This window comes from Rhinolophus sinicus, linkage group LG01 (genome assembly GCF_036562045.2).
Source record: "Rhinolophus sinicus isolate RSC01 linkage group LG01, ASM3656204v1, whole genome shotgun sequence".
NCBI lineage: Eukaryota > Metazoa > Chordata > Mammalia > Chiroptera > Rhinolophidae > Rhinolophus > Rhinolophus sinicus.
Window position 1 is genome coordinate 46,124,063 of NC_133751.1, and position 26,801 is coordinate 46,150,863.

At 45.2% G+C, this 26,801-nt stretch overlaps 1 protein-coding gene and 1 long non-coding RNA gene across 9 annotated transcripts in view; both read left to right on the forward strand.

Annotated features, from left to right (window-relative positions):
• Nucleotides 1–26,801, forward strand: part of LOC109450257 (uncharacterized) — a 641,742-nt gene that overhangs the window by 598,610 nt on the left and 16,331 nt on the right. For all 8 annotated transcript variants that reach the window (XR_012494921.1, XR_012494923.1, XR_012494925.1 and 5 more), the window contains one exon: nucleotides 6,851–6,958. This is a non-coding gene — a long non-coding RNA (uncharacterized LOC109450257). The remainder of the gene's footprint in view (nucleotides 1–6,850; nucleotides 6,959–26,801) is intronic.
• On the forward strand, nucleotides 3,486–6,117 carry SOX2 (SRY-box transcription factor 2). The gene has a single exon (XM_019737348.2). The coding sequence runs from the start codon at nucleotides 4,043–4,045 to the stop codon at nucleotides 5,003–5,005; it is 963 nt and encodes a 320-aa protein (XP_019592907.1). The 5' UTR covers nucleotides 3,486–4,042; the 3' UTR covers nucleotides 5,006–6,117.

Genomic DNA, 26,801 nt, shown 5'->3' on the forward strand with positions numbered 1-26,801 from the left:
CTTCAGATATAATACTTGAGGAGGGACCAGGGGAGTTTAGGAGAGACATATCAGTGCAAAAGATTTTTAAGTAAAATTGAACTACACTTAATCAGTTAAGGATTCTTGGCAGAGGCCTATAGTAGAACAAAATCAAATCCGAATATCTCAGGAATTATGTATTTTTGTTGTTAATTTCTAATCTTGCTCTAAAAGTATGCAGCTTTTTGCTGCCCATGGAAGGGAAATGTTACACTCTCTTTATATTAAGCACTTCAATTTTCATAAATTGTACAAATGGCAACATTTAAAATTTTTGAAGGATGAAGCACCCTCTTTCAAGTCTTATTTTGATTCCTTAGTAGTCAATGGTGTATTGTTATTAGTACTGTAGCCGTCTGTTATAAATGTAAAACAGTACTGCTTCTATCATACATCGTGATTGTTATAGTTATTATTATATTTAGGGGCCAGTGATGGTGCTGAACTGAAATAGAGTGGCCAGTGATCTGATTTTTTTTAAATGCATATGTTCTAAAAAAATCTAATGAGAAAATTGTTTCTGCTATCACCATCTTCTTTAATCTTATTTTCATTGCACATTATTATGCATAAACGCCATCCAGTTAGTTTATTGCCTTGATAAGTACAGCAGGCTTAATTAAAATAAAGCTGTAAATAAATGCAACCAATGATAACACAATTGTAATGTATTTCCATAGCTTATTTATATGATAAAAGCAATTAACAAAAGACCTAGCCAACCCCTTTAACCTCTTAAATGAATTATTATAGAGTTCAGGCACAAACACAGACATCTGATGATGTATAAAAGCTTTTATATATCATCTTAAGGAAAATTTTGTGCCTCTTACTACTACCCCTTGAGAGAGAGGGAGAGAGAAAGGTTAAAAACATTTGCTTCTATAACCATCCATTATTAACATTTATTTTAATACATATACACCGCCATTACCCATACCAACCCCTTGAGTTTTTTCTTCAAACTTAATTATCCATAAGCTTTTTTTTTTTTGAATAATGCTATTATACTAAGCGCAGATCAATGCATACACAATCATAAAGTGAATGTTTGTCTGCCTTTCGTGGAATCTGGACAATCATAATTCATTCATATGTTGAATCTCACAATTTGTACCTATTTTTTCCCCATGATTTAACCTCCCACTTCTCTCGAGGTTATATATGTACATTTCTAAGTTAAGCAAATTAAATCTGATTCTTATGATTCGGTTCCATAGCTTATATGATATGTTAACTTCTCTTTTGTTTAGATTACGTGTATTTAGTTTGATCTTCCTCCATCCCACCCCCCATTTTATTTCCAAACACCTTCTTTTAAAGGTAAAATCCATAGTCTTGGGAAAACGAATCCACCAGTAGGGGGCGCACCAGCCACATCCCTGAAACCAAGACTCTCAGAAAAGGCCGTGGCCGCCTTTTCTCCAGATCAACTCAACCTTTTCTCTTTCCTAATCTTCATGTGCATGATTAGCTTAATATTACACTTTCAAGAAAAAAAGACATTGCTTTATTTTGAAGAGTGACATACATTTATGTGTTTTGAGAAGGCCAGTCTCGTCCTTCCCGGGTTCCCAAGAACTAAAACAAACTATAACTTAAGAGAAAAAGGAGAACCTGCGGGTGTGTGTGTGTAAGGGGGTGGGGGGTGATTAGAAATAATAAATTATTAAGTCTACAGGATTCTTTTTCTCAACTTTTCTGGGTTTCCAGTGAGCATACTTAATCTTGAGTTTGACAAGAACAGAAAAACTTGGGAGGGCAGGGATTGAAGAAGTTGGAGTGGGGGTGATGACGGTTATGGGAAGAAGGTTAGTAAAGAACAAAACAATGCGAAGTTTTGTAAAGATAATAAATGGAACATGGCCGACAGATACTATTCAGTACATTTTCTTAGGGTGACTAAGGGTGCATCGGGGAGAAAGGGGCGGAGAGTGTTACAGAAGAAAGAAAATAAGTAACCCTGATGGTTTAAGCCCTTTATAAAAAAAAGAAATGGCATCAGGGTTCCCCCCCTTTGTAGTCAAGTGCATTTTAGCCACAAAGATCCCAACAAGAGAGTGGAAGGAAACTTAGACGGGGCTTTGTTTGACTCCGTGTAGCGACAACAAGAGAAACAAAACTACCTATTTGTAACGGACGTGCTGCCATTGCTCTCCGCATTGAGCGCCTACCTATTGAAATCTTTACGTCGGGACAATGGAAGAGCGGCTAAAATTACCCTCTTGGGTCCAGGGCGGGCAGGATTTCTGAGTCCCTACCCCGCCCCCATCCCATCCTCCTTCAGCCCTGGCCCTACTGGGATCCCCTCTTCCCCAGTCCTGGCCTCCATCTTCCTGCCGGCAATGCCTGCACCTGTGCCTGGCGAGCACTACCCTTCCCTCCTCCCAGGCCTAGAGCCCCCTCCGAGCGCACACCCCAGAACCAGGCGGCCCGGGAAATGTGGCCATCACGGTAGAAATCACTAGGGGGAAATGCCAGGGCTGGTTCTGCTCGAGTCCTGTGAACTCTGCGTGGGAGGGAGTTTGTGAGTGCGGCCCAAATGCCACCTCCACACAGTGCCCTGGGATGCCAAGAAGTTGAGCTTAACGCTCCCCCACAGCCTGCACTCTGAGCGTCCTTCTGTTGAGCTCTTTAATTCCCCCCAGCCTCCTTCTGAAACCCGCACAACTGAAAATCCTTTGGGGGAGGCTCAGCAGGAGAATGGGGAGCGAGGACGTGCATTCCCTTTGCACCGACTGAATGGGGAAAGACTGGCAGGAGACGTGGCTGAGGGTGAGGGAACAAGCTGTGGTTTCCCGCGCCAGAGAGCTGAGTTGGAGGCAAGAGCGAGGTTGCGGCAGCTTACCCAGGGCCTGCCTAGCCTTGCGCTAGAGTCGGCCGCATAGTCCGAGCAGGATTTACTTTTAAAACAGAGCAAATTGCGTGGAAGCAAGAAAGATTTGGGGGATAGAGCGTTCCGTCTCCTAACTTCTTGTCGGGACAGTGTGAGAAGTGCGTGAGCGAGTATCGGCACCTGTGGAGAAAGAGGGGCAAGGGGAAGAGCGAGGCTAGGGAAAAGCACGAGAGGCTGGAGTTGGTGGGGGAAGTGTGCAGAGGAGCGGGAGAACAATGACACACCGACTCCATCCAACACTGCCTGTTTCCTGAAATACCAGTAGGACAGTCGCCCTGAACCACCCACTCTCTCCTGCCCCACCCCCACTTTAGCGGCTTCTCGCGCCCCTTCCTCATTTCAAGAGCCCGCACCAAAAAGTAAATCAATATTAAGTTTTAAGAAAGAAGAAAATCGCAGTCTTAGTGCTGTTTACCCACTTCCTTCGAAAAGGCGTGTGGTGTGACCTGTTGCTGCGAGAGGGGATACAAAGGTTTCTCAGTGGCTGGCAGTGGGAGCCGCCTCCCCCTCCCTCCATCCCCCTCCTCCCCCTGCCTCCCCCGCGCGGCCCGCGGACCGGCAGGCCCCGCCCCCTTTCATGCAAAACCCGGCTGCGAGGCTGGGCTCGAGTGGAGGAGCCGATGCGCGCTGATTGGTCGCTGGAAACCCATTTATTCCCTGACAGCCCCCGTCACATGGATGGTTGTCTATTAACTTGTTCAAAAAAGTATCAGGAGTTGTCAAGGCAGAGAAGAGAGTGTTTGCAAAGGGGGAAAGTAGTTTGCTGCCTCTTTAAGACTAGGACTGAGAGAAAGAAGAGGAGAGAGAAAGAAAGCGAGAGAAGTTTGAGCCCCAGGCTTAAGCCTTTCCAAAAAATAATAATAACAATCATCGGCGGCGGCAGGATCGGCCAGAAGAGGAGGGAAGCGCTTTTTTTGATCCTGATTCCAGTTTCCCTCTCTCTCTCTCTCTCTCTCTTTTCTTCCCCCAAATTATTCTTCGTCTGATTTTCCTCGCGGAGCCCTGCGCTCGCGACACCCCCGCCCGCCTCCCCTCCTCCTCTCCCCCCGCCCGCGGGCCCCCAAAGTCGCGGCCGGGCCGAGGGTCGGCGGTCGCCGGCGGGCCGGGCCCGCGTACAGCGCCCGCATGTACAACATGATGGAGACGGAGCTGAAGCCGCCGGGCCCGCAGCAAACTTCGGGGGGCGGCGGCGGCGGCGGCGGCAACTCCACCGCGGCGGCGGCGGGCGGTAACCAGAAGAACAGCCCGGACCGTGTCAAGCGGCCCATGAACGCCTTCATGGTGTGGTCCCGCGGGCAGCGGCGTAAGATGGCCCAAGAGAACCCCAAGATGCACAACTCGGAGATCAGCAAGCGTCTGGGCGCGGAGTGGAAACTTTTGTCGGAGACGGAGAAGCGGCCGTTCATTGACGAGGCCAAGCGGCTGCGAGCGCTGCACATGAAGGAGCACCCGGATTATAAATACCGGCCCCGGCGGAAAACCAAGACGCTCATGAAGAAGGATAAGTACACGCTGCCTGGCGGGCTGCTGGCCCCGGGCGGCAACAGCATGGCTAGCGGGGTCGGGGTGGGCGCCGGCCTCGGCGCGGGCGTGAACCAGCGCATGGACAGCTACGCGCACATGAACGGCTGGAGCAACGGCAGCTACAGCATGATGCAGGACCAGCTGGGCTACCCGCAGCACCCGGGCCTCAACGCGCACGGCGCCGCGCAGATGCAGCCCATGCACCGCTACGACGTGAGCGCCCTGCAGTATAACTCCATGACAAGCTCGCAGACCTACATGAACGGCTCGCCCACCTACAGCATGTCCTATTCGCAGCAGGGCACCCCTGGCATGGCGCTAGGCTCCATGGGCTCGGTGGTCAAGTCCGAGGCCAGCTCCAGCCCCCCTGTGGTTACCTCTTCCTCCCACTCCAGGGCGCCCTGCCAGGCCGGGGACCTCCGGGACATGATCAGCATGTACCTCCCCGGCGCCGAGGTGCCAGAGCCGGCCGCCCCCAGCAGACTTCACATGTCCCAGCATTACCAGAGCGGCCCGGTGCCCGGCACGGCCATTAACGGCACACTGCCCCTCTCGCACATGTGAGGGCCGGACAGTGAACTGGGGGTGGGGGGGTGGGGGGATTTTCAAAGAAAAACGAGGGAAATGGGAGGAGAGTAAGAAACAGCAAGGAGAAAAACCCGGTACGCTCAAAACAAAAAAGTCGTCACCCACAGCAAATGACATCTGCAAAAAAGAACACCAATCCCATCTACACTCACGCAAAGCCGCGATGCCGACAAGAAAACTTTTATGAGAGATCCTGGACTTCTTTTGGGGGGACTATTTTTGTACAGAGAAAACGGGGTGGGGGTGGGGGTAGGGAGGGCGAGGGAATGGACCTTGTATAGATCTGGAGGAAAGAAAACTACACAAAACTTTTTAAAAGTTCTAGTGATACGGTAGGAGCTTTGCAGAAAGTTTGCAAAAGTCTTTACCAATAATATTTAGAGCTAGTCTCCAAGCGACGAAAAAATGTTTTAATATTTGCAAGCAACTTTTGTACAGTATTTATCGAGATAAACATGGCAATCAAAATGTCCATTGTTTATAAGCTGAGAATTTGCCAATATTTTTCAAGGAGAGGCTTCTTGCTGAATTTTGATTCTGCAGCTGAAATTTAGGACAGTTGCAAATGTGGAAAGAAGAAAATTATTCAGATTTTGGACATTTTAATTGTTTAAAAATTGTACAAAAGGAAGAAAAACTAGAACAAGTACTGGCAAAACCATCTCCGTGGTCTTCTTTAAAGGAGCAAAAGTTTTAGATTGTACTAAATTTTTTTTTAACTTACTGTTTAAAAGCAAAAATGGCCATGCAGGTTGACATCATTGGTAATTTATAATAGCTTTTGTTTCCCAACTTTCCATTGTGTTCAGATAAAAATACAACATGAAATTACTGTGTTTGAAATATTTTCTTATGGTTTGTAATATTTCTGTAAATTTATTGTGATATTTTAAGGTTCCCCCCCCCTTTATTTTCCGTAGTTGTATTTTAAAGATTCGGCTCTGAATTATTTGAATCAGTGTGCCGAGAATCCATGTATATATATTTGAACTAATACCATCCTTATAACAGGTACATTTTCAACTTAAGTTTTTACTCCATTATGCACAGTTTGAGATAAATAAATTTTTGAAATATGGACACTGAAATTATTCTTGAGTCTTTCATTTATTTGGATAACACTGTGATTATACATAACTCCTTGGGGAATATACTGTGCTCAGCCAAGAAAGCAAAATACCTAAAACCTTGGTATTCTAGTCCAGTAGCATGTGCTAATGTTAACTGCAACAATTAAATGGCTGGATGATTAATTGAATAAGTACTCGAAAAATTGAAATGCTTATGTCATTTCTAAAGTAGAAACTAGAGACATATATTGTAAATCCACCCCCTCCTTTTCTAAGCAGCATGAATAAGCATGATGGGGACTTAAACTGATTTATGCCACTTGTTGCCAGAAAGGAGTCGATTCTGAAATTTTTCATGTAGTTTAGCAGATGGCGTATTGAGCCAAATCAGAACCAGGTTGGCTGGTTTTTTGTTTTCGTTTTCTTCGCAGCACAATGGCTTTGGAAACCTGGTTATAGGGGAAAATGATGCTTCTTGTATCGGGATAATTGCAAACTAGACATGCAAAGTGCTCATCTGCTGGGTGGGTGTTTGGATTACTCCAGCCCTGCTATTGTCTGAGAGGAAACAAGTGGTTTGCTTTCTTTGTTCCTTGACTTCATAAACTTTCTCCTCTACATTTTCCTGTTTAGGGGCGAGGGAAAGCGAAGAGCGTCTTGCAAAACTCCCCGACTTATCACGGCTATTATTATTATTTATTTTCTTTTTTCCTCTCTCTCCCTCCACGAATTCCATTTCTTAAATTGGCAGCGCGGGTCCAAGCCTGTAGACCCAAATCGGATAATCTCTGCAGCTGATAACAAGCAAAAGAGAAGCCAGGCAACAGCCATATTAACGAAGAAAACAATCAACTCTGAGGTAGATATTTTACTTTGTCTGGTCTAATCACATTTGGAGATGATTATGCTTTTGATCTGTTAACCATGTTTTACTACAGTAGTAGAGAAGGAGGGGAAGGGGAAGGAGTGGGGAAACAAAATTGGGTTTGTTTTCTTTTGCCCTAGGAAAGGTAAAGAAAGACTATAGTTGTCCTCAGTGGGAGCGGAAAAGTTGGGGAATCGCCATGGTCTTTGCGTTAATGATGTTTCTGCATCGCAACCGAATCGCGCTTTGTCGCAGCCGGAGAATCCATAAGAACGACTCTGGGATTTTTCTTCCTTATTTACTACTTACCTCGCTCATCTTCCCCCACCAAAGGGGACCAGAAACCAAGAGTCAGGCTTTCTTAAGAGCTTGGGTTTGCTTCCCGCAATTTGAAGGGCTTGTTATGTCAACTTCTACAACTTTTGGAGAAGTTGGAATCCGGCAGCGCCTTCCAGCCTTGAGTAAAGTACCGGCTGCAGCCACTAAGTTGTAAATTAGTTCATCCCGTTGGTTTGCATCTTCTAGTTTTCCAAGAATTTCTTTCTCGTGGTGTTGCTAATGTGAGTCTGGGCTCAGCCGGGGATATCATCATTTTCTATATTTTGATTTCATGTGGATTGCTTTATTTTAAGTGTATTGGTTTTTATTCATTCCTTTTTTAAAAATCATTTTAAGGGTAATATTGTACTGGAAAAGGAAAATTATTACGCCGGCTCCCAGTTCTAAGCAAGGCATGTCCGTCCGCCCCCCCCCCCCCCAATTAATGCAGAGACTCTAAAAGAATTTCCCCCGGCCTGGCCAGCCATTGTAATGCATATACGGATTATTCACGTGGTAATGAGCACTTTCGACAGTTCTTGCTCACACATAGGAATAAAAGAAACTTTGAATAAAGATCCAAATGATCTTGCTGGGGGGTGGGGAGGATATTCCCCGAATTTAAGCTAATCAACTATATGGAGTGTATATATATGAAAAATAGAGATATGTTAGAAATACGTATTGGGGTTTAGAGTAATTGCACTGCACTAACCACCCCTAAAAAAAAGAGCGCACAGGGTCCGACTAAAAAACAACTTTTTGGCAAAAGGCTCAGGTGCAAATATTTTGCAAAAGGGAGGAGAGAAATAGTTGGGGAAGTTAAACTAGTTTTGTATGATTGTCACTGTCTCCATTAGACAAGAGAATTCCCACTCCCCCTCCTATCCCTCCATATCTCTTAAACAAATGAAAGTCAAAATATTTTTATTTGCAAATATAAATTATTTTGATAAACTGAATTTGAGAAAAAAATGGTACGTTTCATCATTCATTTGCTTGGATTAAATGGTTCCCCAAGATGTGTATAGTTTCATGGCTAGATTAATACTGAACATGTAATATTTTCATTATAATGTGATTTCCAAGAAGGGGGTAAACCCTTAAACTTGCCCGGAGATGATTGTTTCCCGGTGCTGAAGTTAGTTGTTGAGTTCAGTTCCTTCCTTGGGATATTATTCTGCTCACTAAAACCATTCAATTTCCAGTCCAACGGGGTGAATTTAATGTTTTGTTAACCTTATACACTGAATGGAAATGTGCAGCAGGATGAGATTATAGTTCCCTCTGCAATTTTTTTCTCTCCCCGCACCCCCCCCTCCATACTTTAAATAAAGAGCGTTAAAATATTTTGCTGAGCTGTAGTAGATTAGCAAGGTTTCTTGCCAATGCTGGGAAGCTGGTATTACTGCCGGTCCCAGGGGAAAATGGCTCACATTAACCACTAAATGAATATTTGACAAGGGCTCATTCGGAGGTATTATTACTATAAACGTGTCCCTACTGGACTTCTCAAGGGTCAAAGAGCAACGCTTCAATTAATTATTTAGTCTGCTAGTAGATTTGGTTGTAATAGCTGTACTTATTTCTAGAACCGACACATTCTTACAGTAGGAAATCTCAGGAGAATCTTCTCCATCAGTAATGCCTGGGATTGAAATTCAGCACACAGAGCCCTGGTGTTCTAAAGCTGACTTTTTCATAAAACCCTTTCTTGGGCTGGGGGGTGGGGGTGTAGTCTCTTTTGCTATTTCCTTTACTGTTTTTGGTTTAAAAGAAAAAAAAAAAACAAGAATATAAGTTATCTTAATTTCTGTATGTCTGGCAAGGTCTTTTAGAGCCTTGCAATTTGGGGAGAGGGCAGGGGATTTATTTAAAACCTTTGACTTTTCTAAGCGGAGATGTCACACGATTTTAGAGACTCAGGCAGGGTCTGAATGTAGAAAAGGTACCTATTCCTGTTTGCCAATAAAATTTGGGCTTTAAAATAAAAGGCTCCGTAGGCTGAGTACTCTGAGTTCTAGTAGTCTCAGAGTAAATTGGGGTACAAGATAGTCCCTCCTCCCTACCTATTGGTCTGAACACTACCAGGTGTAGTGGGGGGGGGGGGACTGAGTGTTCCATTTCTGCCTTGTCATGAGTTCCTCCATTGCCCTAGGTAAAATGGTAAGGGAATGATTTTCAGAGTAAGATTCCTTAACAATAATATAAGATGAATGAATAAGAGATAAGCTGCAAGGGGTGGGGGGACAGGATGCAGTAATTACAAACCCAATTCATTCAGCTTTTCAGAACTTTTGTGGGAGCTCCATTGACGAATTTTGAGCTGCCAGTTTTCTCACATTAAAAAGAACTGATCAGCGCCTCGGGGGGACAAGAAATACCGCTTAACTGTGTAGTGATGGGGTCTTCATTTAGAACCATTACAAGGAGAAAATTAAACAGTGCCTTTGTGTGCACAAGGTTTACTTTTCAACTGCTAACAGTTTATAGCTAACTGCTCTGAGATTGAAGTTTGACTGGTTTGTCACCTGCTAGTTGGCACTGCTTATTTATTTATTTATTTATTTATTTATTTATTATAATTTAAAAAGCTTTTTATACCCCCATTCCCCTTCATTTCTTACTCTTGGGGAATTTTACAAAACAGGCCTTCATATTTGGCTTTGTGGAAAGAGTTTCCTTTGCCACAAGCTTTAGTAAAGATTTTGGTTAACATTCTCCAACACTCTCCCCCACCTCATTATTGCCTTAAAATAATTTGCATCTCACTGTTTATTATGCTGTCTTTCCTTGCTTTTAGAGCAAAGGCTGCTTTTCAGGATAGCAGCAGTGAGGTTGGGGATGGCGGTTGATTTATTTCTTTTCTTTGCTTTTTTTTTTTCCTTGCTTACTTTCTTTGCATGGCTATTTTTTATTTTATTTTTTTTGACTTAAGTTAGAAGATTGCTGGGTAGATTTCATTTGGGACCTGTCTACAAGGTGGATCCCTTAAAGACAGAAGAAAGGGGTAGAAACTCTTGACCTTTACTGTGGAAAATATGGATAAAGTTCAAAGGGACATAGCCTCTGGAGTCCTAAGTAAGCAGCAGTGGAAGGAGCTTTCCAGAGATAAATAGCCCAAACCAGAGAATTGGTTTGGCGTGTTTCATAGTTATTTTCTATTAAAACTTTCCTGGAAACCTGACCTCTGATATCATCACCCAGGGAGACTTGTAATCTCTCTCCCTTCTCACGATGCTGTCCAGTTTTACAATTCTTGTTTTCAGTTTTTGTTTTTCTGTGGCCTTTAGGAAATAATGAACTTGACTTATTTTGACTAACAGACTTTTCTTTAGGAGGGTGGGTTACTAAGACAAGGCCAAGATTTCCCATGGCAAAGAGCTCTCTCTATGCAGGCTTTTATTTTATATTTTTGGTGTTATGGTGTTATTTTTTATTCCTAGAGTGGTGTACTCAGTGTCTCTTCAAAAGCAAATAGAATGTCCTTTCCTTTCAAGACTGAAAGCTGTTTGGTGCTTTGGGGCTTGGGGACTTGAGATGCTTACTTTGGAAAGAAGTGTCAGGTGATTTAAAAGCTCCAAGGAGTCACTTGTTTCATTACTCTGGTCTGCCTGCATGGACAGAATGCAGTGTGCACTGTCAGTTAGGATTTCGGCGCTCTGAACCATCATATGACTCCCTCTCTGGGCTTCGGTGCTGGGTGCGGTGCTGGGTGCTGGATGCAGCGCAAGGCTGTGAGCGCGCCGGCCTCCCACCCTCCCGCATTAAGGAGCGCCGAGCCCAGCGCCGAGAGCGGATGCGCCAGCCGACTGATGGAAGCTGAGGCCCGCGAGCACCCGGCGGGGACCTGACGTCACCGAGGTCCTGGTCCTGGCCCCCATGCGGTTCCCTGGGAAGCTGCTTCATGGGGCTCAAGTTCTCTACGCCTGGACCCTGCCAAAACGGCCCGATTTCCTCTCTCAGCCCTGATGGGTCCTGCGTCGGGCAAGTCTGGAAAGTCACCTGAGATGTTGCGGCCTTCGCCCCTCCAGAGGCCTCTACCTCCTGCACCCCAGCCCTAGCCCTCGCCACGTGGACCTCATGACCCAGAGGTGGTTTTAGGCCCCAAACTTTCCAAAGCAGAGGTTGTCCGACCCAAGTTCTGCCTTCCTCTTGCTTCTCACCCCAGGCCTTTACTTTAAGGGGTTGTTTGTCCCTGTTTTGTGCCTAGGCTCAGCATTAGTAATCTCGCTGTTAGGCCTTCCTGATGCTAGAGGCTGTGGATTGGCATGGCTGTGGGAAGCCACAGGAGCGGTCTGGGCTCCCCGAAATATTGGGCCCCTCTAGGACCAGAGCAGGTAGGGACGGGGGGGGGGGGGGGGAGAATGCAGACCCTTCACTTTCCTATTGGTAAAATAGGTATAATATATATATTTACCTCGCTGAAGATGAGTGCAAAGCCACAGACACAAACTAGGATTCACTTATAGCTAGTACTTTTCTTACTTTGCAGAGTAATTAGGTGATAGGGAAGGCAAGAAATTTTTATTTTAGACCCCAGAGATCAATGCAGAAATTCGGGTCCTTTCTCTCCTTTCTGGTCTTAGCTTTATTCAGACTGCTCTTCTTACTTTGCCAGTGCTCTACCTGGCCTAGGGTTTGCCTAGGAAGTTACCCTGCAAACTTGCCATCCCTGGGTATCTTCCTGAAGGGATACCGGCATTCCGGGCAGGAGCAGCCCCCACCCGTTGAAGGCAGAAAAAATAATTACTGTATTAAAAAGAGCAGTGAATTCTTCCCGAGGGTTCTTATCGCTGGCGGCCAGGCCAGAAGCGGGACTGCGCCCCCACCCCCACCTCGTGACGTCAGGGTCTGCAGGGCCTCGGGGATAAAGTGATTCGTCTGAGTGTTTCAGAAAGGGCAATCCAAACACTTGCAGGGCGAGGCCAGTGGAGCCAGTCTCCATCCCCTGCTTGTGAGGCTGCGGAGGCTCTCATTGCCCCCCCCCACCCCCCCACCCCAGAGCATAACCAAACAACAAATAGCCAGTCTTAAGCATGTATACTATACAGTCACCACACAACACCCATCACCATGGCACCTGAGCTCATAGGCAGGCCCTTCCTCCATACACACACACACACACACACACACACACACACACACACACACACACATATATATATATGTCATAGTTAAAGTTCCTTGATTTGCTATCTAGAGTTTGTTGCCAGGTTTGAATGAGTTAATTTTGGTTTTTGTTTGATTTGTTTTGAGAGACTGGACCAATTACACCAAAAGCCTTTACAAAGTACACCATAGCTTGATTTTATTTGGCCCTGCATGAGTTTCAGCAGTGGATTAAGAAATGGATTTACAAGAGTTTTCTAGTTCTGATGTGGAGCCACGATTAGGAGAGTTGCTTCTGGCTTGCCATTGCTCTGTCATATCCATTTTCTCTTTTCCCCTCCACTCCTAATAATTTGTATAGCTTTTTATAATCTTTTTAGAATTGAGAAAATATTGTTGAGAGAACTACTTGCAACCATGATTTAAATTTTAAATAAGAGGAACGACATTTGGTCTGTGGACTCGGTAAAGGGATAGAATTATTTGTTGGTTGAAAGAACCTTGACACTTCTAGAAGATGCACTTACCAAATTTTCTTTACAAATTAATTCATTGAATACCCTTCCAATGGGAGGGGTCCTGGGAACTAGGCTTTATGTTCCATTTTGGTCTAAGATCTAAGGGACTAATTATTTGCTGAGAATTAGCCAATATTTCACATGCAGTCAGTTTAGTATCAACTTTACTACCAACTCACATCCAGGTCGATTTGACTATCACACTTAACATCTCAAATCTAGGTTATTGCATAATGTTACAGTTTAATCAGCCTGAAATACTAAGCAAACCTGTCTTGTCTTCTACTCAAAGTCTTCTTCCTTTTCTTTGTTTCCCCTTCCTCCTTCCTCCAAGAAAAATTTCTTAAAACCAAGTTCCCTTGTGAGAGTTTGTTTACCCCAACTTCTGTTAAACTAGACTAACACTCTCTCATCAGCTTTCTAAACACTCTCTCATCAGCTTTGTGAAATGGTGCAAAAACGTCTTGGAGACTAAGATGGCAAAATAAACCTAAGCATATGGGTGGAAGACTTCGTTGTTAGGAAATTGATTTAAATGTTTAGATCACACTTCAGCCTCCATGCCTCCCTTACACCCTCTCTTGCTTTGCTCACTGCCTGCCCCTAGCTCTCGGATACCCCACCTCTATTAGCAAGCTGTTTCACTGGCATAAATTATGAATGCATTTCAAGCCGGTATTTCTGATAAGATAAATCAGGGGCTTTTCTCTTTTGCTCATTTCTGCTTTCATTCCCATTGAAACTCTCCTTGAGCCATGCTGCAGTGCCTCTCTACAAACTTAACTATCCCTGTGTAAGCCATAGAGGTATGTTTTCAATAGGAAAAATCAGGTAATCTTTTTTCAAGACGCCTTACAAGTTAAGGATACAAAATATTTCATGGTTAGTCGTGTGAGCTTCCAAATTAGCTGCATATAAAGTATTTTAAGATTTTTTTTTTTTTTTTTTTTTTGGCTGTCACTGGCTGGCAATACTCATTTTGTGTGTGTGTGTGTTGGTTTGAAAAGCAGGAAGAAATGTAATGAATTGAGTGCTGTCAGAGATGTCTTCTGTTTGAACAATCTGCGATGGGCTGAATGGCAGGGACTCCCTCATCCAGTGCAGGTGCAGTAGAGCTGGGGAAGGGGGGAGGAGGGCTCCCTCTGTTCAGTCAAAAAGCACCATTCTCCACAATAGACCACACACTGACAGCCAGCGTGACATCAACTCGCACTTTCATACCAACCTCCCCCCCATCCATAGTGCTGAGTTCACAAAGTGGCCATACAGTAGCCTTGGTTAGGTTCCTTTAATGAACATTTTTTTGTGGCTCCTATGACCAACATTGAAATTTGCTGAGCCCTGGGAGAAACAACTAGATTTTTAATAGTGAGTTCCAAATCAAAATGTATAGCTATAGATATTTAAAGTTACGCTGGTCTCTCCACTCTCTCCCAATACTAATGCCCACAACAGACCCCGGATGATCTGAAAACTCTCAGTTAAAAGTTACTTAGGTTCCAAGGCACTATTGTCTCATGTCCCGAGAGAGACCAAACAGGAAAGGAGAGAAGGTACGAATTTCGTGAATTTATTTAAACTTAAAAGGACCTCTAGTATTTTATTATGCTGCGTGAGAGGGTTAATCCTGTAAATGAACGGACAATAATCTTGTGGAGTGGCATCTGTCCCCCTTTGAATTGGTTTTACTGGGGAGAGGGGTGGGAGATAGAGAAGGGGGTTAGGAAAGGCAGCAAAGGCAACAATTGTTTTAAAACTCTCTACAAAGATGCGACCACGCTTTGGCGGCCCCACCTCTGCAAGGGCTGGACCTTCCAAAGATTTCATTTTACATTTGTTTAAACTCCTGCCTTGGTGTCTCAGTTTTAAATGGAACTATTCAAGGAGGGAATGCTACCAGAGCTACTATTCTAGTCAATTCCCTTTTTCCCCCTCCAACCCCACCCGATTCCTACTCTTCTCCGCCCCCATCCCCTTCTCCACTTCTTAGTCTGGGGTCTGAACATTTAAGTAGAAAGAGGGAGGAGCGAGGAAAGGGCCGTGCGGGCAAGGACTGTTCCCCCAGCCGTGCCCCCGCGCAGGGCGAGATCCCCACGGCCCTGCCACTGGCACATTTCCCTCTGCCGACACTTGCTGGAGCATCGCGCGGAGGAAAATTGCACCTTGTTTGCGTATTTAAAACCATAACTGTATACATTTTTCATCGCGGAAACAAAAATATCAACTTTCTAGCCCTCGGAGCAAAACCTTTTTTTATCATTTGCCTAAATATTGTTCAGTGGGCGGGGCATGAATAGGCAGACCTCCCAGGGCAGCGGCTACAGCATTCTTCCCACTCGCCTCCTCCGCCGTGGAGGCGAGGAGTTGGGGGTCTGGCGGGGCGGGGCGCAGGGCAAGAGGATTTGGTGTGAGGGGCACATAAAGGCCAAGTTCTGTAAAACCTCAAATAACTCAGGAAGAGATGGGTCTTACTATATCTGTGGAGCGTTTGCTTGTGACTGCGGGCTCCCGGATGACCTGCCTTAAGTATGCCTACGGCGCCTACTAAAGTCTGGGCCTAGGACATAGGCATCTCCCTCCCCTCGACCCACTGCCCACCGCTACTTGATAGCTGCCGCGTCTTTCGGCAGGTACACACCCACAATTAATCTTTCTTATTAAAGCCTCCATTCTGTACCCAAGGGGCGACTCAAACCTATTTAGATTTCCTTGGTTGGCTGCACAAATTTAAGTGGGCAATGAGTTATAAACCTAATAACAGAGGGCGAGAGAGAGTGATTTGAGTCGAGAAAACGGAAGGATTCACGAGAGGTGTAAGGGTGCTGCAGGCCTTGCCCGCCCCAGGCACCCGCCTGGCAGTGCACGCCAGGTTCTGGGAAAGGCAGCGAGCCTCCCGCGCGCGCACACCGCACGCAGCCTGCGTCCACACCCCTACACCTCTACCCTTCTGCTCACAGGTACACTTGCAATGACTTGGCCTCCTCCGGATTTCTTATAGCCCCTCCCAGAAAGGTGGAATTCTCAGAGCATCCCAAAACAGGAAATTTCCAGGGAACCAGAGGAGGTTTGCATTGTGTGGTATTAATTGAGAATAATTAACACTGGAGACCGTTAATCACCACTTTGCCGCCTCATTCCTCCTTTCGGGTCTGCGGCGACTGCCTGTCTCGCTCCGCTGCCGGCACGGGTGGGTTCGCTGGTGAAAGTGAAGACGTCGCGGTAGCTGTCACCCAGTTCGGCTGTACTTTTTTAAACGCTCGCATATTGTTTGATTACTAATTCGAGTTAATATGATCTTTATGGCAACATAACAGTGGATAATTGGCCTTTTTTTCTGAACAACAATGTAAATCACAATCGCTTTATTATTTAATAACGTCAAACGCTTCGTTGGATTGGCCCCGACCGAGAAGACCTTTTCTTTCTAGACAGTGTTGTGGGGGAAGAACAATGACGATCTAATTGTGGAGATTTCATAAGTTGGCTCCCGTAAATGAACAGCTTAGATATGGAAGTTCCAGCAGATGTGGGCACTATTCTCCGTAGAAACTCTACCCCCACCCTCATACACTCTATTGGAGGTTTTTGGTGGTGGTGGTGGTGGTGGTCCTCAGATCCCTGCAACCATCTAAATCTTCCAGTAGCAATTAGAGCGTTTATCTGGCTTGCTCTTCAGCCTTTTATATTGCCGGTTTAGCATTAAGGCATTGAATCCACACAACAAATTAACGCAACGCGCAAAGAGCTACTACCACAAATGCGCCCCTTCGGTCACTTTGTTGGACACCGAGAACTTCGGCCTGGGGCTTTTTAAAAGTCTTATTTTGTTTTGATTTTTTTTTTTTTTTTATAACGGAGTCACCAACGCAGTGCCTTGGAATATACTTGTTTCAGGAAGAGTTTTGCAAGGGACATGAGCCATTATTTTGCAAATGTCTGGAAGAGCAGACAAACCTAGAGACCCCTCCAACGCAGACTGCAACGCTTAGAGGGAATGAGTTCCCGCTGCTCGGATGAAAAATTAATCACATTTGTCCCCAAAGCCTCCATTCTAACGGTTCCCTATCGCGGCTTTTGCGGTCACTGGAGGATCGCTATCTATGGCGTCCTAACACTTAGGAGCCCTTCGCAAATGAATCCCCACCATTTGGAATTCGGGTCAAGGAGAGAGACTCAGAATCTACAGCAGGTTTTGTTTCTGCGTGTGCCCGCCTCTCCATTTGATTCAACTTCTACTGTATGTTGGGAGGCAAAACAATTCGCTGCCCCCACTCCTCACTTCTAAGACAAACAGGAGGTGCGAAATGCGTCGCCTGCACACGCGCCCTCGGGGCCCCTCACCCCCTTCGTACTGACAGTGCAGCTGTCCTCGGCCCAGGCCTGAGTGGAGACATTCCCCCTCTCTCTTTCCACCCGCATTTTAAAACCGTCACATCGACGGTTCTAGAGTTATGCTCACATTTTCGGTCGCCTTCTAATTTCTTTCACTCCCCCACTTTCTGAGAACCTAAAGAGTGACAAGGGGAAGAGTTGAGGAATTAAGAGAAGGCAGTGGATTTTCAACCTCTCCCCGTCCCGTGAAAAGTGTATTTTATACCACAAAGAGTGCACTGGGAAACTTTCCCTAAGAGAAGTTGGGCGCAGTGTTATTCTTCTCCAGGGGCCCCCTGGCCTCCCCGCCCCCTCTGGACAATGCGCGCTTTGAGGCTCGGTGGCCTGCGGGCAGCGGGAGACGAGGGGACTGGGCAGCCTTCCTCCAGGGGCCCGCAGCTGGGGGAGCGACGGGCAGGGAGCAGGTCTGGGGAGGCGGGCCACGCAGGATGAAAAGCCATAAAGGTACAATTTTGCTCCCCCCGGCCTTCCACAGAGGCAGGGTTTGAGGACCTGGGGCAGGGCTGCTGGACAGCGGGATATGACAGGTTTCGAATTTTGTTTCTTATACCCATCTCCCACCCAAACGTTTTATTTTGACACAAGATTACGCATTCTAGGTTTTCCAACCTCCTGGCCCTTACTTTTGGTCACCTGGTTCATGGTTTTTAATATCTGAACCCGGGTCTTTAATGCTCAAATCGACCCCGGCGCTCACGCCTGGCCTCAGCAGGTCTTCTCAACCCCCCACCTCACCCTCGCACTCAGGGTGCAGAGCCGCAGGAAAAGCCCCTTGGCCAGGCACTCTAGGACGCTACATTCTAGTTTGGGATTTTTTCTCCCAAAGAGAACACCGCCACATTCCCCTCCAGGCAGCCTCTAGGAGAGGACCTCCGAGATCAGCAGAAGCCCTCAAAAGGTTACCATCTCGGTGGAATCGTTCGTCTGATGTTTTAAAACGTATGCGAAACGGGGCGTCAGGGCCACGTGCTGGGCCTTCGAAACGCCTCCGTGGGCCCTGGCTTTCAGAGCCGCGGACGCCGGGGCTGGCATGGAGGGGGTGCTGAAGCCACCGGCGGGCGTCAGGGGCCCGCGCTGCGCCGCAGGTCTGGCCGCGGCGCCGAGTGACAGGAATTATCTGGAGCCTGTTTGATCTGGGGCTGCATAGTCAGCCTCTGCTTTATTTGTTTGTTTGTAATCTCATATTTAGCACGCTGGGACGGTGGTAGCAAGAGAAAAAGGAAGGGATGGAGGAGGGGGCTTCTCGATAACCACACCCCTTCCTAATGAGTTCATTTCCATATGTGAGCCTCCCGCATCTAGCGCCCTCTTTTTCCGGACGCCAGCGTGCTGGTGCGTCTTGCGCAGCGCGCGGACGCCTCCACTCTGGATTGAAATGAAAAAGCTCGCGGTGGGAGCAGAAAATTGGTCTATTGATACATTCGCTCCGAGTGTTGATCTTGGCATCACCCGCAGCCGGTTCTTGCTTCCCCGCCCCCAAATGGGGCGCACACGGATTGCCGAGGGCTTGCCGAAACCCAGGCTGGCAGTAGGCAGAAACAGACATTCATTCCTCCCCTTTCCCCGCCTCCAGTTTTCGCACCCTCACGTCCCCTGCTTTTTACCCAACTCCAGATTTTGTTTGTTTGTTTTGCCCTCAAGGTGAGGGCAGAGAGGGCAGGGTCGTGCTAGAAAGGGAGTATAATCCCAAACGAATGAATCAAAAGTGAAAGTTTCAAACCAGACCCTGGTCCTGTTCAAGAAAAATGTAATCCTGCACTCGGGGAGAGGGCTGGCCCTTGTGTGTGCATGTAAGAGAGGGAAGGCGAGAAACTGAGGTTGTGAGATTGTGTCTGTAATCTGAGTCGTTTGAAAGTTGTGGCAAAGACCATGAAGTTTTGGAAGAGTCCTCAGCAGAAAACTTGAGACGGGTTTTAGCTGCTTCTAACCTGGTTTCCTATACATGTTTGTGGTGATTCTGTTCGGAAAATTGGTGAAACAGACTTTTACAATTGGTCGCCACCCCCGTGCTCCCACCACAACACCCACCAAACTTCGCGGTGCGCACTAGAGAGCGGGCTTCGGCTTGAGCCCCAACACAGCTTGCTTGTCAATTGCGAGCTGCAGGTATATCAAAGTGAACTGTCCCAAGTAACTTGTCTAGAAGCTGGGAAGAAGCTTAAGCAGCTTGCTTTAATGATGATTTGTAGCTCGGCGAGGGGCACGGACAGCAAACACCCCGCAGGTGTGTGCCGTAACACCACCATCCGGACTTGAATGTAGATTACTCTGGCGATCGTTTGATCGGCCCTTTGAAACCCTTTACAATTGCCTGTGACGAACGGCCAGTCCCAGTTTTTCCCCGAATAATGCCTTGAGGGTAAGTCCTCCAGGCCTTTAAAGAGCTCCAGTTTTTTGTTGTTGTTGTCTTTTTTTTTTTTTTTTTGAGAAAGAAACACGTTCGATTTTAGTTTAGGCATCGTCAATTTTTAGTCGCTAACAAGCATCACTCAAGCCATTCAATACTTAATGACCGTTACCTTAGCTGTCTTCCCAGCAGCCATATATATGTGTATATACACAACGCATTAATAAGAAGAACAAATTCATTAATTTCGTTTTCTTTACTTCCAAACTGCTCTGCCTGTTTATAGATGTTTGTGTGGGTGTTTATTGTAAACATGCGTTATTATTATTAATGTCATTGTTAATCTTGTTGTAATGCTTTCTCTGTTCTCTCTGAATTATATCTGTTCAGTCAAGTGGGAGTTTAACTTAAACATTAAGGCTTTTTCCAAAGTAAAACTTTGGAGTTTAACCCCGTCAACACCTTCGCGCCAACCCCCACCACCAAAATGAAAAAGAAGGTGCTGTTCAACCTTTAATATTGACTTAGAGTGTTTACATAAGGGGAGGAAAATGAACTTTTGTCTGAAACGTGCAACAAGCGGCACTTTGATTTCATAAAATAAATGTCAACAATTGCAAGAGCTTATCACACTAGGGTAGGGGGTGGAGGGTGGGAGTGCAGTTGAATTAAAGGCCCATTCCTGCCACTTCAGACTACAAAGGGTTACACATAAATAAGTGCCACATTTGCCTATTGCAAAAGTTTTCTCGGTGCTTTCTAAGTCACAACAGGGGAGGGTGGGGGAGAGAAGCTGTCGTTTATTATCCAGTTCTGGGCAGGAGCAGACCCCAGTACCAAGAGGCTCTTAGCTTTGGCTGCAGAAGAGGGGCAGCCTTTCAACAGCAGCCCCCTTTGTTCTTCCGATCTCTTTCCCAATTTCAAGCTTCACTTGCACATCCCAAGTTTGTGTGTTAATGACGCTATTACCATCTGGCTCGCCCTACTTTCCAAAAGATATAAATCTCCTAGCTCCATTGCCTGCATTATCATTTAAGTGCCACCATAGCCAGAAGAAAAAGATGCTTTCAAGGCTCCAGATTCTCTTGCACTGACTACCCCTGGCATGACTTTTCCACTATATTTATAGACTATACATTGGGTGCGGGACAGCTCCTTGAGAGAAATGATTTACCAAGAGCTGTCCCTCTAAGCCAAGGAAGACATGATTCTGGCTGAAAGGAAGGCTTCAAATGAATGTCTCTTTAAAATGTTTTTGTTTTGTTTGCAGCAAGCAGATAGTAGCCCCAACATACTTTATGTGTTTGTGCCTTCGTAAAAGTTGCACCGCAACTCCCAGACATTCAAAATGTGCCACTTTTCAAACTATTTTGAGGGAGAGGATAGATTGGTCTCTCCGTAGGGAGATGGGGTGGGATGGGGTGGGGTGGGGAGCAGGAGTGAAGGGAGATTTAAAAAAAAAAAAGGCCGGTGAAGCAACCTTTGGGAGCTGGGCCAACGGCATCCCTTCTCTTACACCCTCACTTGTGTAGTACCTGCACAGATGTGCAGATGTGGGATTTCCACACTCCTCGCTGCAGATCTACAGCCACTTCTCTCTTTCGATTCTTTCCTGGGTAATCCGTGTTTTGAACGCAACAGCTGAGAAAGTACAACAAAAAGAGTTGGGCTGGCTTGTGCATGGCTCCAAAGTGACTTCATTTATCCGGCCAGGTCTGAGTGAATAGCACAGAGCAAAGTGTGCCTCTAACTGCCTGGGCTTCTGGTTCAGACCCTTCGCTCATTTGAACAGCTAATCTCTCTCTGAGGGCTTCTACTGCTTGTGGCCCTAGACTGCCATATCCGGGCGCATCTCCTTGGGATGCTCTCCCTCTTCTTCTTCTTCCCAGTGTTATCTTCACAGAGGTGAGTTCCACTGATAAGCCAACCCAACAGGTTGGAAAAAGAATTGGAAAGGTGAACTTCACAGGTTCCTAAGAAAAGCTTTTAAAATCAGCAGGATTTGAGCAAACCGCTCTCTCTCTCTCTGAAAAAATAATCTTGTCAGAGAAAACATCTTTAATGAAATACAGTCTTATTGAGGGGTAAAAAAAATATATATCATTTGTTATATATTCCTAATACTTTGAACTGAGCACAGAAAGTGACTAAAACAGTGATCTGTTTATATCACACCGGTGTAGTTATTTGCATGCAAAAGGCATTTTTTGTCTTTCCAGTTCACTTTCCTGCTGTTTCCCCTCAAATTCAAAAACGATCTTGTTTAGAAACTTGTATCCCTTACTTTCTCCTTTTGAGAATATTATCGAGTTGCTATGAACAAATGCAGAGGATATACCTTTTAAGTGAGATGCACTTTTAATCACTGATCATTAAAATGGTTATGTTAAATATACTCAATTACATGCATGAGTTAACTCTAACAGTTCTTTCTATTCTCCCAGCTGCTCACGTATTCCTTAACGATAGTCTGTGGCAGAAACTTGATTATGCTGAATTCATACATTTCGATGGATTTCATCAGCCTAATTAATGTCTCCGTGTGGTCCTGGGGTCTGAATGAACCCTTTACTATGTTTGAGGTTAAAGGCAGTGTTGGAATGTAGGTTTTTCTTTCTTCGATACTTAGGAGGTACTTTGGGATTCCTTCCCCTCGGCAAGGTAGGTAGCAGTTGTTAAATGGAAAGACTGTGCAAAACAAGAAAGCCTATCCCAAATGGCAGAAAAATGAGGCTCATTCCTCATCCTTACTTCCACATCAATATTTTTGGATTGGATACATAATCTCCAATTGGTGGTAAAAAAGATAAAGTTGGAAACAGATTTACAAATGGTGGCCAAATAAATTTCCTTTAACTCATCAAGGCCGTCCCTGTTCCCGCCCTTCTTCCTGCCCCTATAACTTTTAGACTACTTCCCCATCCATTTCAACTTTCATCTTTCCCAAGGAAGCACTCGGGGCCAGTATTCATGAGAAACTCCAGTCACACACACACCCCACCCCACCCCATGTGGGTGCATGCATTCATTCTTTTCAGGTGTAAATTAACATCTGAATACATCTCAACCTTACTGACCCTTACCGCCACCACCATCCGGGCTTCTGCAGAGTTGCAGCTAATCTGCACCTCCACAACTGGCAGGGCAGACTGAGGTCGGATTTCCCAAGCCCCACCTCCAACAAAAGGGTCCAAAAGTGCTTGCATTGCCTATGAGAGAAGTCCTGATATTTGCCCTTGTCCAGTGAAACACCCACGGAAGAATATAATTTAAGACATATTTTCTTGGTGGTCAAGGAAAGAAGAGTACAGAAAGAGGAAGAAAGAGATGGCAGCATCTTGGTTCTTTAAGAAATGTCCCAACTTGGGCAGGTGAAACTTGAAGCTTTTACCGCACTTTGAGTTTCCAGGGACTGTGTTCGCCCCTGTAGAACTTCCCTCAAGCAGGGGTTCCACTGACCCAGATTCTAGTAGTAGTGGGGCAACATCACACCTCAACATAGAACAGGGAGGATTTCGGATCTATAATCAAATCACCGTCTTGGGACTTTGTGCTTGTTATGCTAATGTGATGACTTCTGGAGTAAGAGTATATTTTCAGGGTTGGAAATTAGCTTTTTAGAATGCTTTGTGTAATGACAAACATTAGACAGAAGAGACAAATGCGCCAGCAATGATGGCACAATACTCCTAGCAAACACCCTGGGCTATTTTAACAGATAAATGGAGACCCAGATATATTTGTAAAATTAAGCTGAGAACAAGCAGGGGGAAACTGGGTGAGAAAGCGGGTGCTGGCAGCCAGGCCATTGCAGTGGTGGAGATGCTCTTGCAAACCCCGCCTTTTCTCTCAGACATAGTTGAGTGGTAGCATAGTGCATTGCTCAGTCCCTTGGGGTGGATGCTTAGGGGGAAAAAAAGAGAGACAATTGTTTCATACATAGCACTGCAAATAAGCAGTTACCTCATGGTTTATGCACTCTTAAGGTTAGATTGCAGAGAATACAGGAAATAAATATTTCTGGGTTGGGGCGGGGGGGGGAAGGGAGTGTTTTGGGGAGGTGTATGCAAGTGTAGAGAGAAATGAAAAACTTAGAATTTTAGAGCCGTATATTGTGGAGTTGTCCAGTACATCTGCTGTATCCAGTATATTGTATCTCAGCACTGTGTGGTTAAGAATTTAGGCAAATCCTCAAATTGGTGGTATTGACATCATGTGATTTATGTTTTGGGAATCAAGAACAAGATAGTTTAATGCACCATATTTCTCAAAAAATAAGAATCTTCAGTATGTAGGGCTGGGATGGGATTAGTTGCTTCCCATAATGGTAAATAAGAAATTCACACACTGACCAAGTATCCAAGAGAACTCTTTTTATCAGTTACCTGCCTTTGGTGGACATCAGAGCAAAGTCACTCCCAGCCGAGTTATTGTATGCCCAGTTCTTCCTCTCCCCGTCCTCCTGCTGCCCACTACATCCACCTACCCATGGCGGTTTCTTCAGAAATAAGTGACTTGGTTGCTGGATGGATTTTCACCCCTTCTGCATGACACAGGTAGCAAACATCAACTTGCATCTATGAAGCCTGTGAACTATGATAATGGATAAACTCTGTGTTAACAGTCTTATTTGGGGCTAGAGCAAGGTTGCCAAGACATAGTCTGAATGAGTTGGGGCTTCTGAGATCCTGTAAAATGAGGCCAATTTTAAATGTTGGCACCGAATGCTGAGCTATTTATAATAGCCCACGTTGTCTCATTTTCTACGCGAGTTGAATAGGAGCAAAATACCTGACTTGATGCAGTGGCTCTCTAATGACAAATGAACTAATTAGAGGTGGTGTTTCTTAGTTCATCCCAAAGATCTTAGCGATGGTAGACGTGGGAAAGGCAGGCTCCAACAGCTTTAGTTTTAAGAAAGACAAGTTTTATGCATCCATGCTTTGAAGTTATAAACTGAGTTTGTCTCACCTATCTGATCCCCTCCGTCACTGTTCTTTGTATAGATGGGTCCAGGTAGACTAAGGGTAATACTTAATACATCAATTCACTGACAGAGCAAATTCATGAATCAGATTACCTTTCACCTTTGGTGTGTAAATGATTCGTTGCATGCCAAGGTCATGAGGCTTTTTATAGCAAGGTTCTTCTGAGATAAATTAACACGTTTATCACATAATCTAATCTACCAAGTGGGGTGGATTCCATGGTAGGTCTGCCCAGTACCACTTTTTTGAAAAATGCCCTTGGTGAAACAAGTCATTGAGTGAAAAGTACAGAGTAGTACATCATAGATAAAAGGCGAGAGAATCCAGATAAGGAAGGATTACATCTTCACGCTCTGGTATGATATGGCAGCATTTGTAAGTAAGTGGCAGATTGTAGAGCGAAGGCAGCGAGTGCAACAAGAAACAGTGACATGGAGGCAGTGAAACAGCTTGCTGGAGATTTATGGGCTCATGTTACTTATGATCAGATGCCATTCACTTACTTGTGAGCTAAAGGATTTATATACTGCAGAAATCCTGATCACATCGATGGAAATGACCTAGGACTTCAAAGGATCAGTTTTGAAGTTGTTGGACATTTAGTTTCAGATTTCAATTCCAAAGTCCCAATCTGAATTGCTCATTGGTTTGGAGAGGAAAACGCCTAATTCGAAACTCTATTAGATCAAACAAACTTAGATGAGCTTAGAAACAACTTTGAATCCCAGATTTCAACACTTGTTATACTACTTGTTTATGGAAGAAAAGAGGGAGCGCCTGGTCTCTAACCAGGAGAGAAGCCTATTTGCAACATCTCTGTAGATTTTAGCAGCTTGGTCCTCAGCACTTCATAGAGACCACAGGCATTTAAGCCGACGGGGTAGTTCTGGTCTCATGTCATCCGAACAGCACATTTTTCAAACTCAGAAATGCCAGATCGTGTTATTTCTGTGGCAAAGAGTTGCTTAGGATCTGTGACAGCTGAGTTTTTCCTATTGATTATGTGACAATGCAGTTCATTTATAGAGTTAAGAGAAATGAGAAAAGCCTCTAGTTTAACAAGACGGCCCTTAATTCAAGTGCTGTGTTGTATATAAATGCAGAAATCAAAATTCAAGTTGGAGAAAGGAGAAGCGTGAATTAAATTGTGAACCCAAACATTTGTAGATAAATCAACCTCCTAGGAGGTTCTGTGACTGATAATTTAATATGAAATCTTATGATTTAGGTAACTGGATTTGTAAACCATACAAGAACTTATATCTTACATAGAAAATTTATATTTAGATCAATGTGTACATTTAAAGTTGCTCCTAAATTTAAAAGATAGAGTGAGCCCAAAATGTAAAAAACCAAATCAGAGGGCACTTTTGTGAATGTATGTGGGACGTGGTGCAGAAGAGGGGGCTGTTTATAGAGGTGCTAACCTACAAACACTTCGAAAGATTTTTTTTCAGATTTATCAAGTTCTGAAATGATTTAATATGCACACATTCTTCCAATGCCTCCACAGGTAAAAATATTGTTATTATTTATGTTGAGCGTCAAGTCCTAATAATTTTCTGTGTCGTAGGTACAGACAGGCATGCAGAAGTAACTAGAAGTCCGACACATGCCAAGGTCTTGTGGGCTCAGGATTTCAAACAAAAGAAAACTCGGGTAACTGTAAATCAAGGGCTCTTGAGACCATAGACAGGGACACCCAGAAGGGTTAATTGGAGAAGAAGGAAGAGAGAGACTCCTCAGTGCAGTCTGTGTGAGTGACAGGAAGAAAGAGCAAAAGCTGGACCGGCTGCCAGGCGCCTTGCAGTCCCCCTCGAAGCACATCCTCTTGCTGGGGGACAGAGTGGAGCTTTGGGTGGGGGGACACAACCGGAAAGCTACAGACCCGCTGTGGCCTGCATCCTGCCCTCCCCTTCTTGCATCTGTCTGAAAGCCATCCAGCATGTTGAAAGTGCGATTATGGACAATTTGTCAGCCTGGATTTGTCACTGGCAATAACTTTTCATGAAGTTTCACTCTCAGGCACTTGAGTTTAGGAAACTGGCATTATCTTGTGATTTCTCATTTAGACATGGCCCAGGTCGGCAGAAGAAGGAAAAGGAACATTCACCGAACTACAGTCACTCCACCACACCATGGGGACCCAGGGGAGAAACTGG

Bases quoted from the DNA above. Each gene is read 5' to 3' on its own strand.
- SOX2 (XM_019737348.2), top strand. From the start codon at position 4,043: ATGTACAACATGATGGAGACGGAGCTGAAGCCGCCGGGCCCGCAGCAA.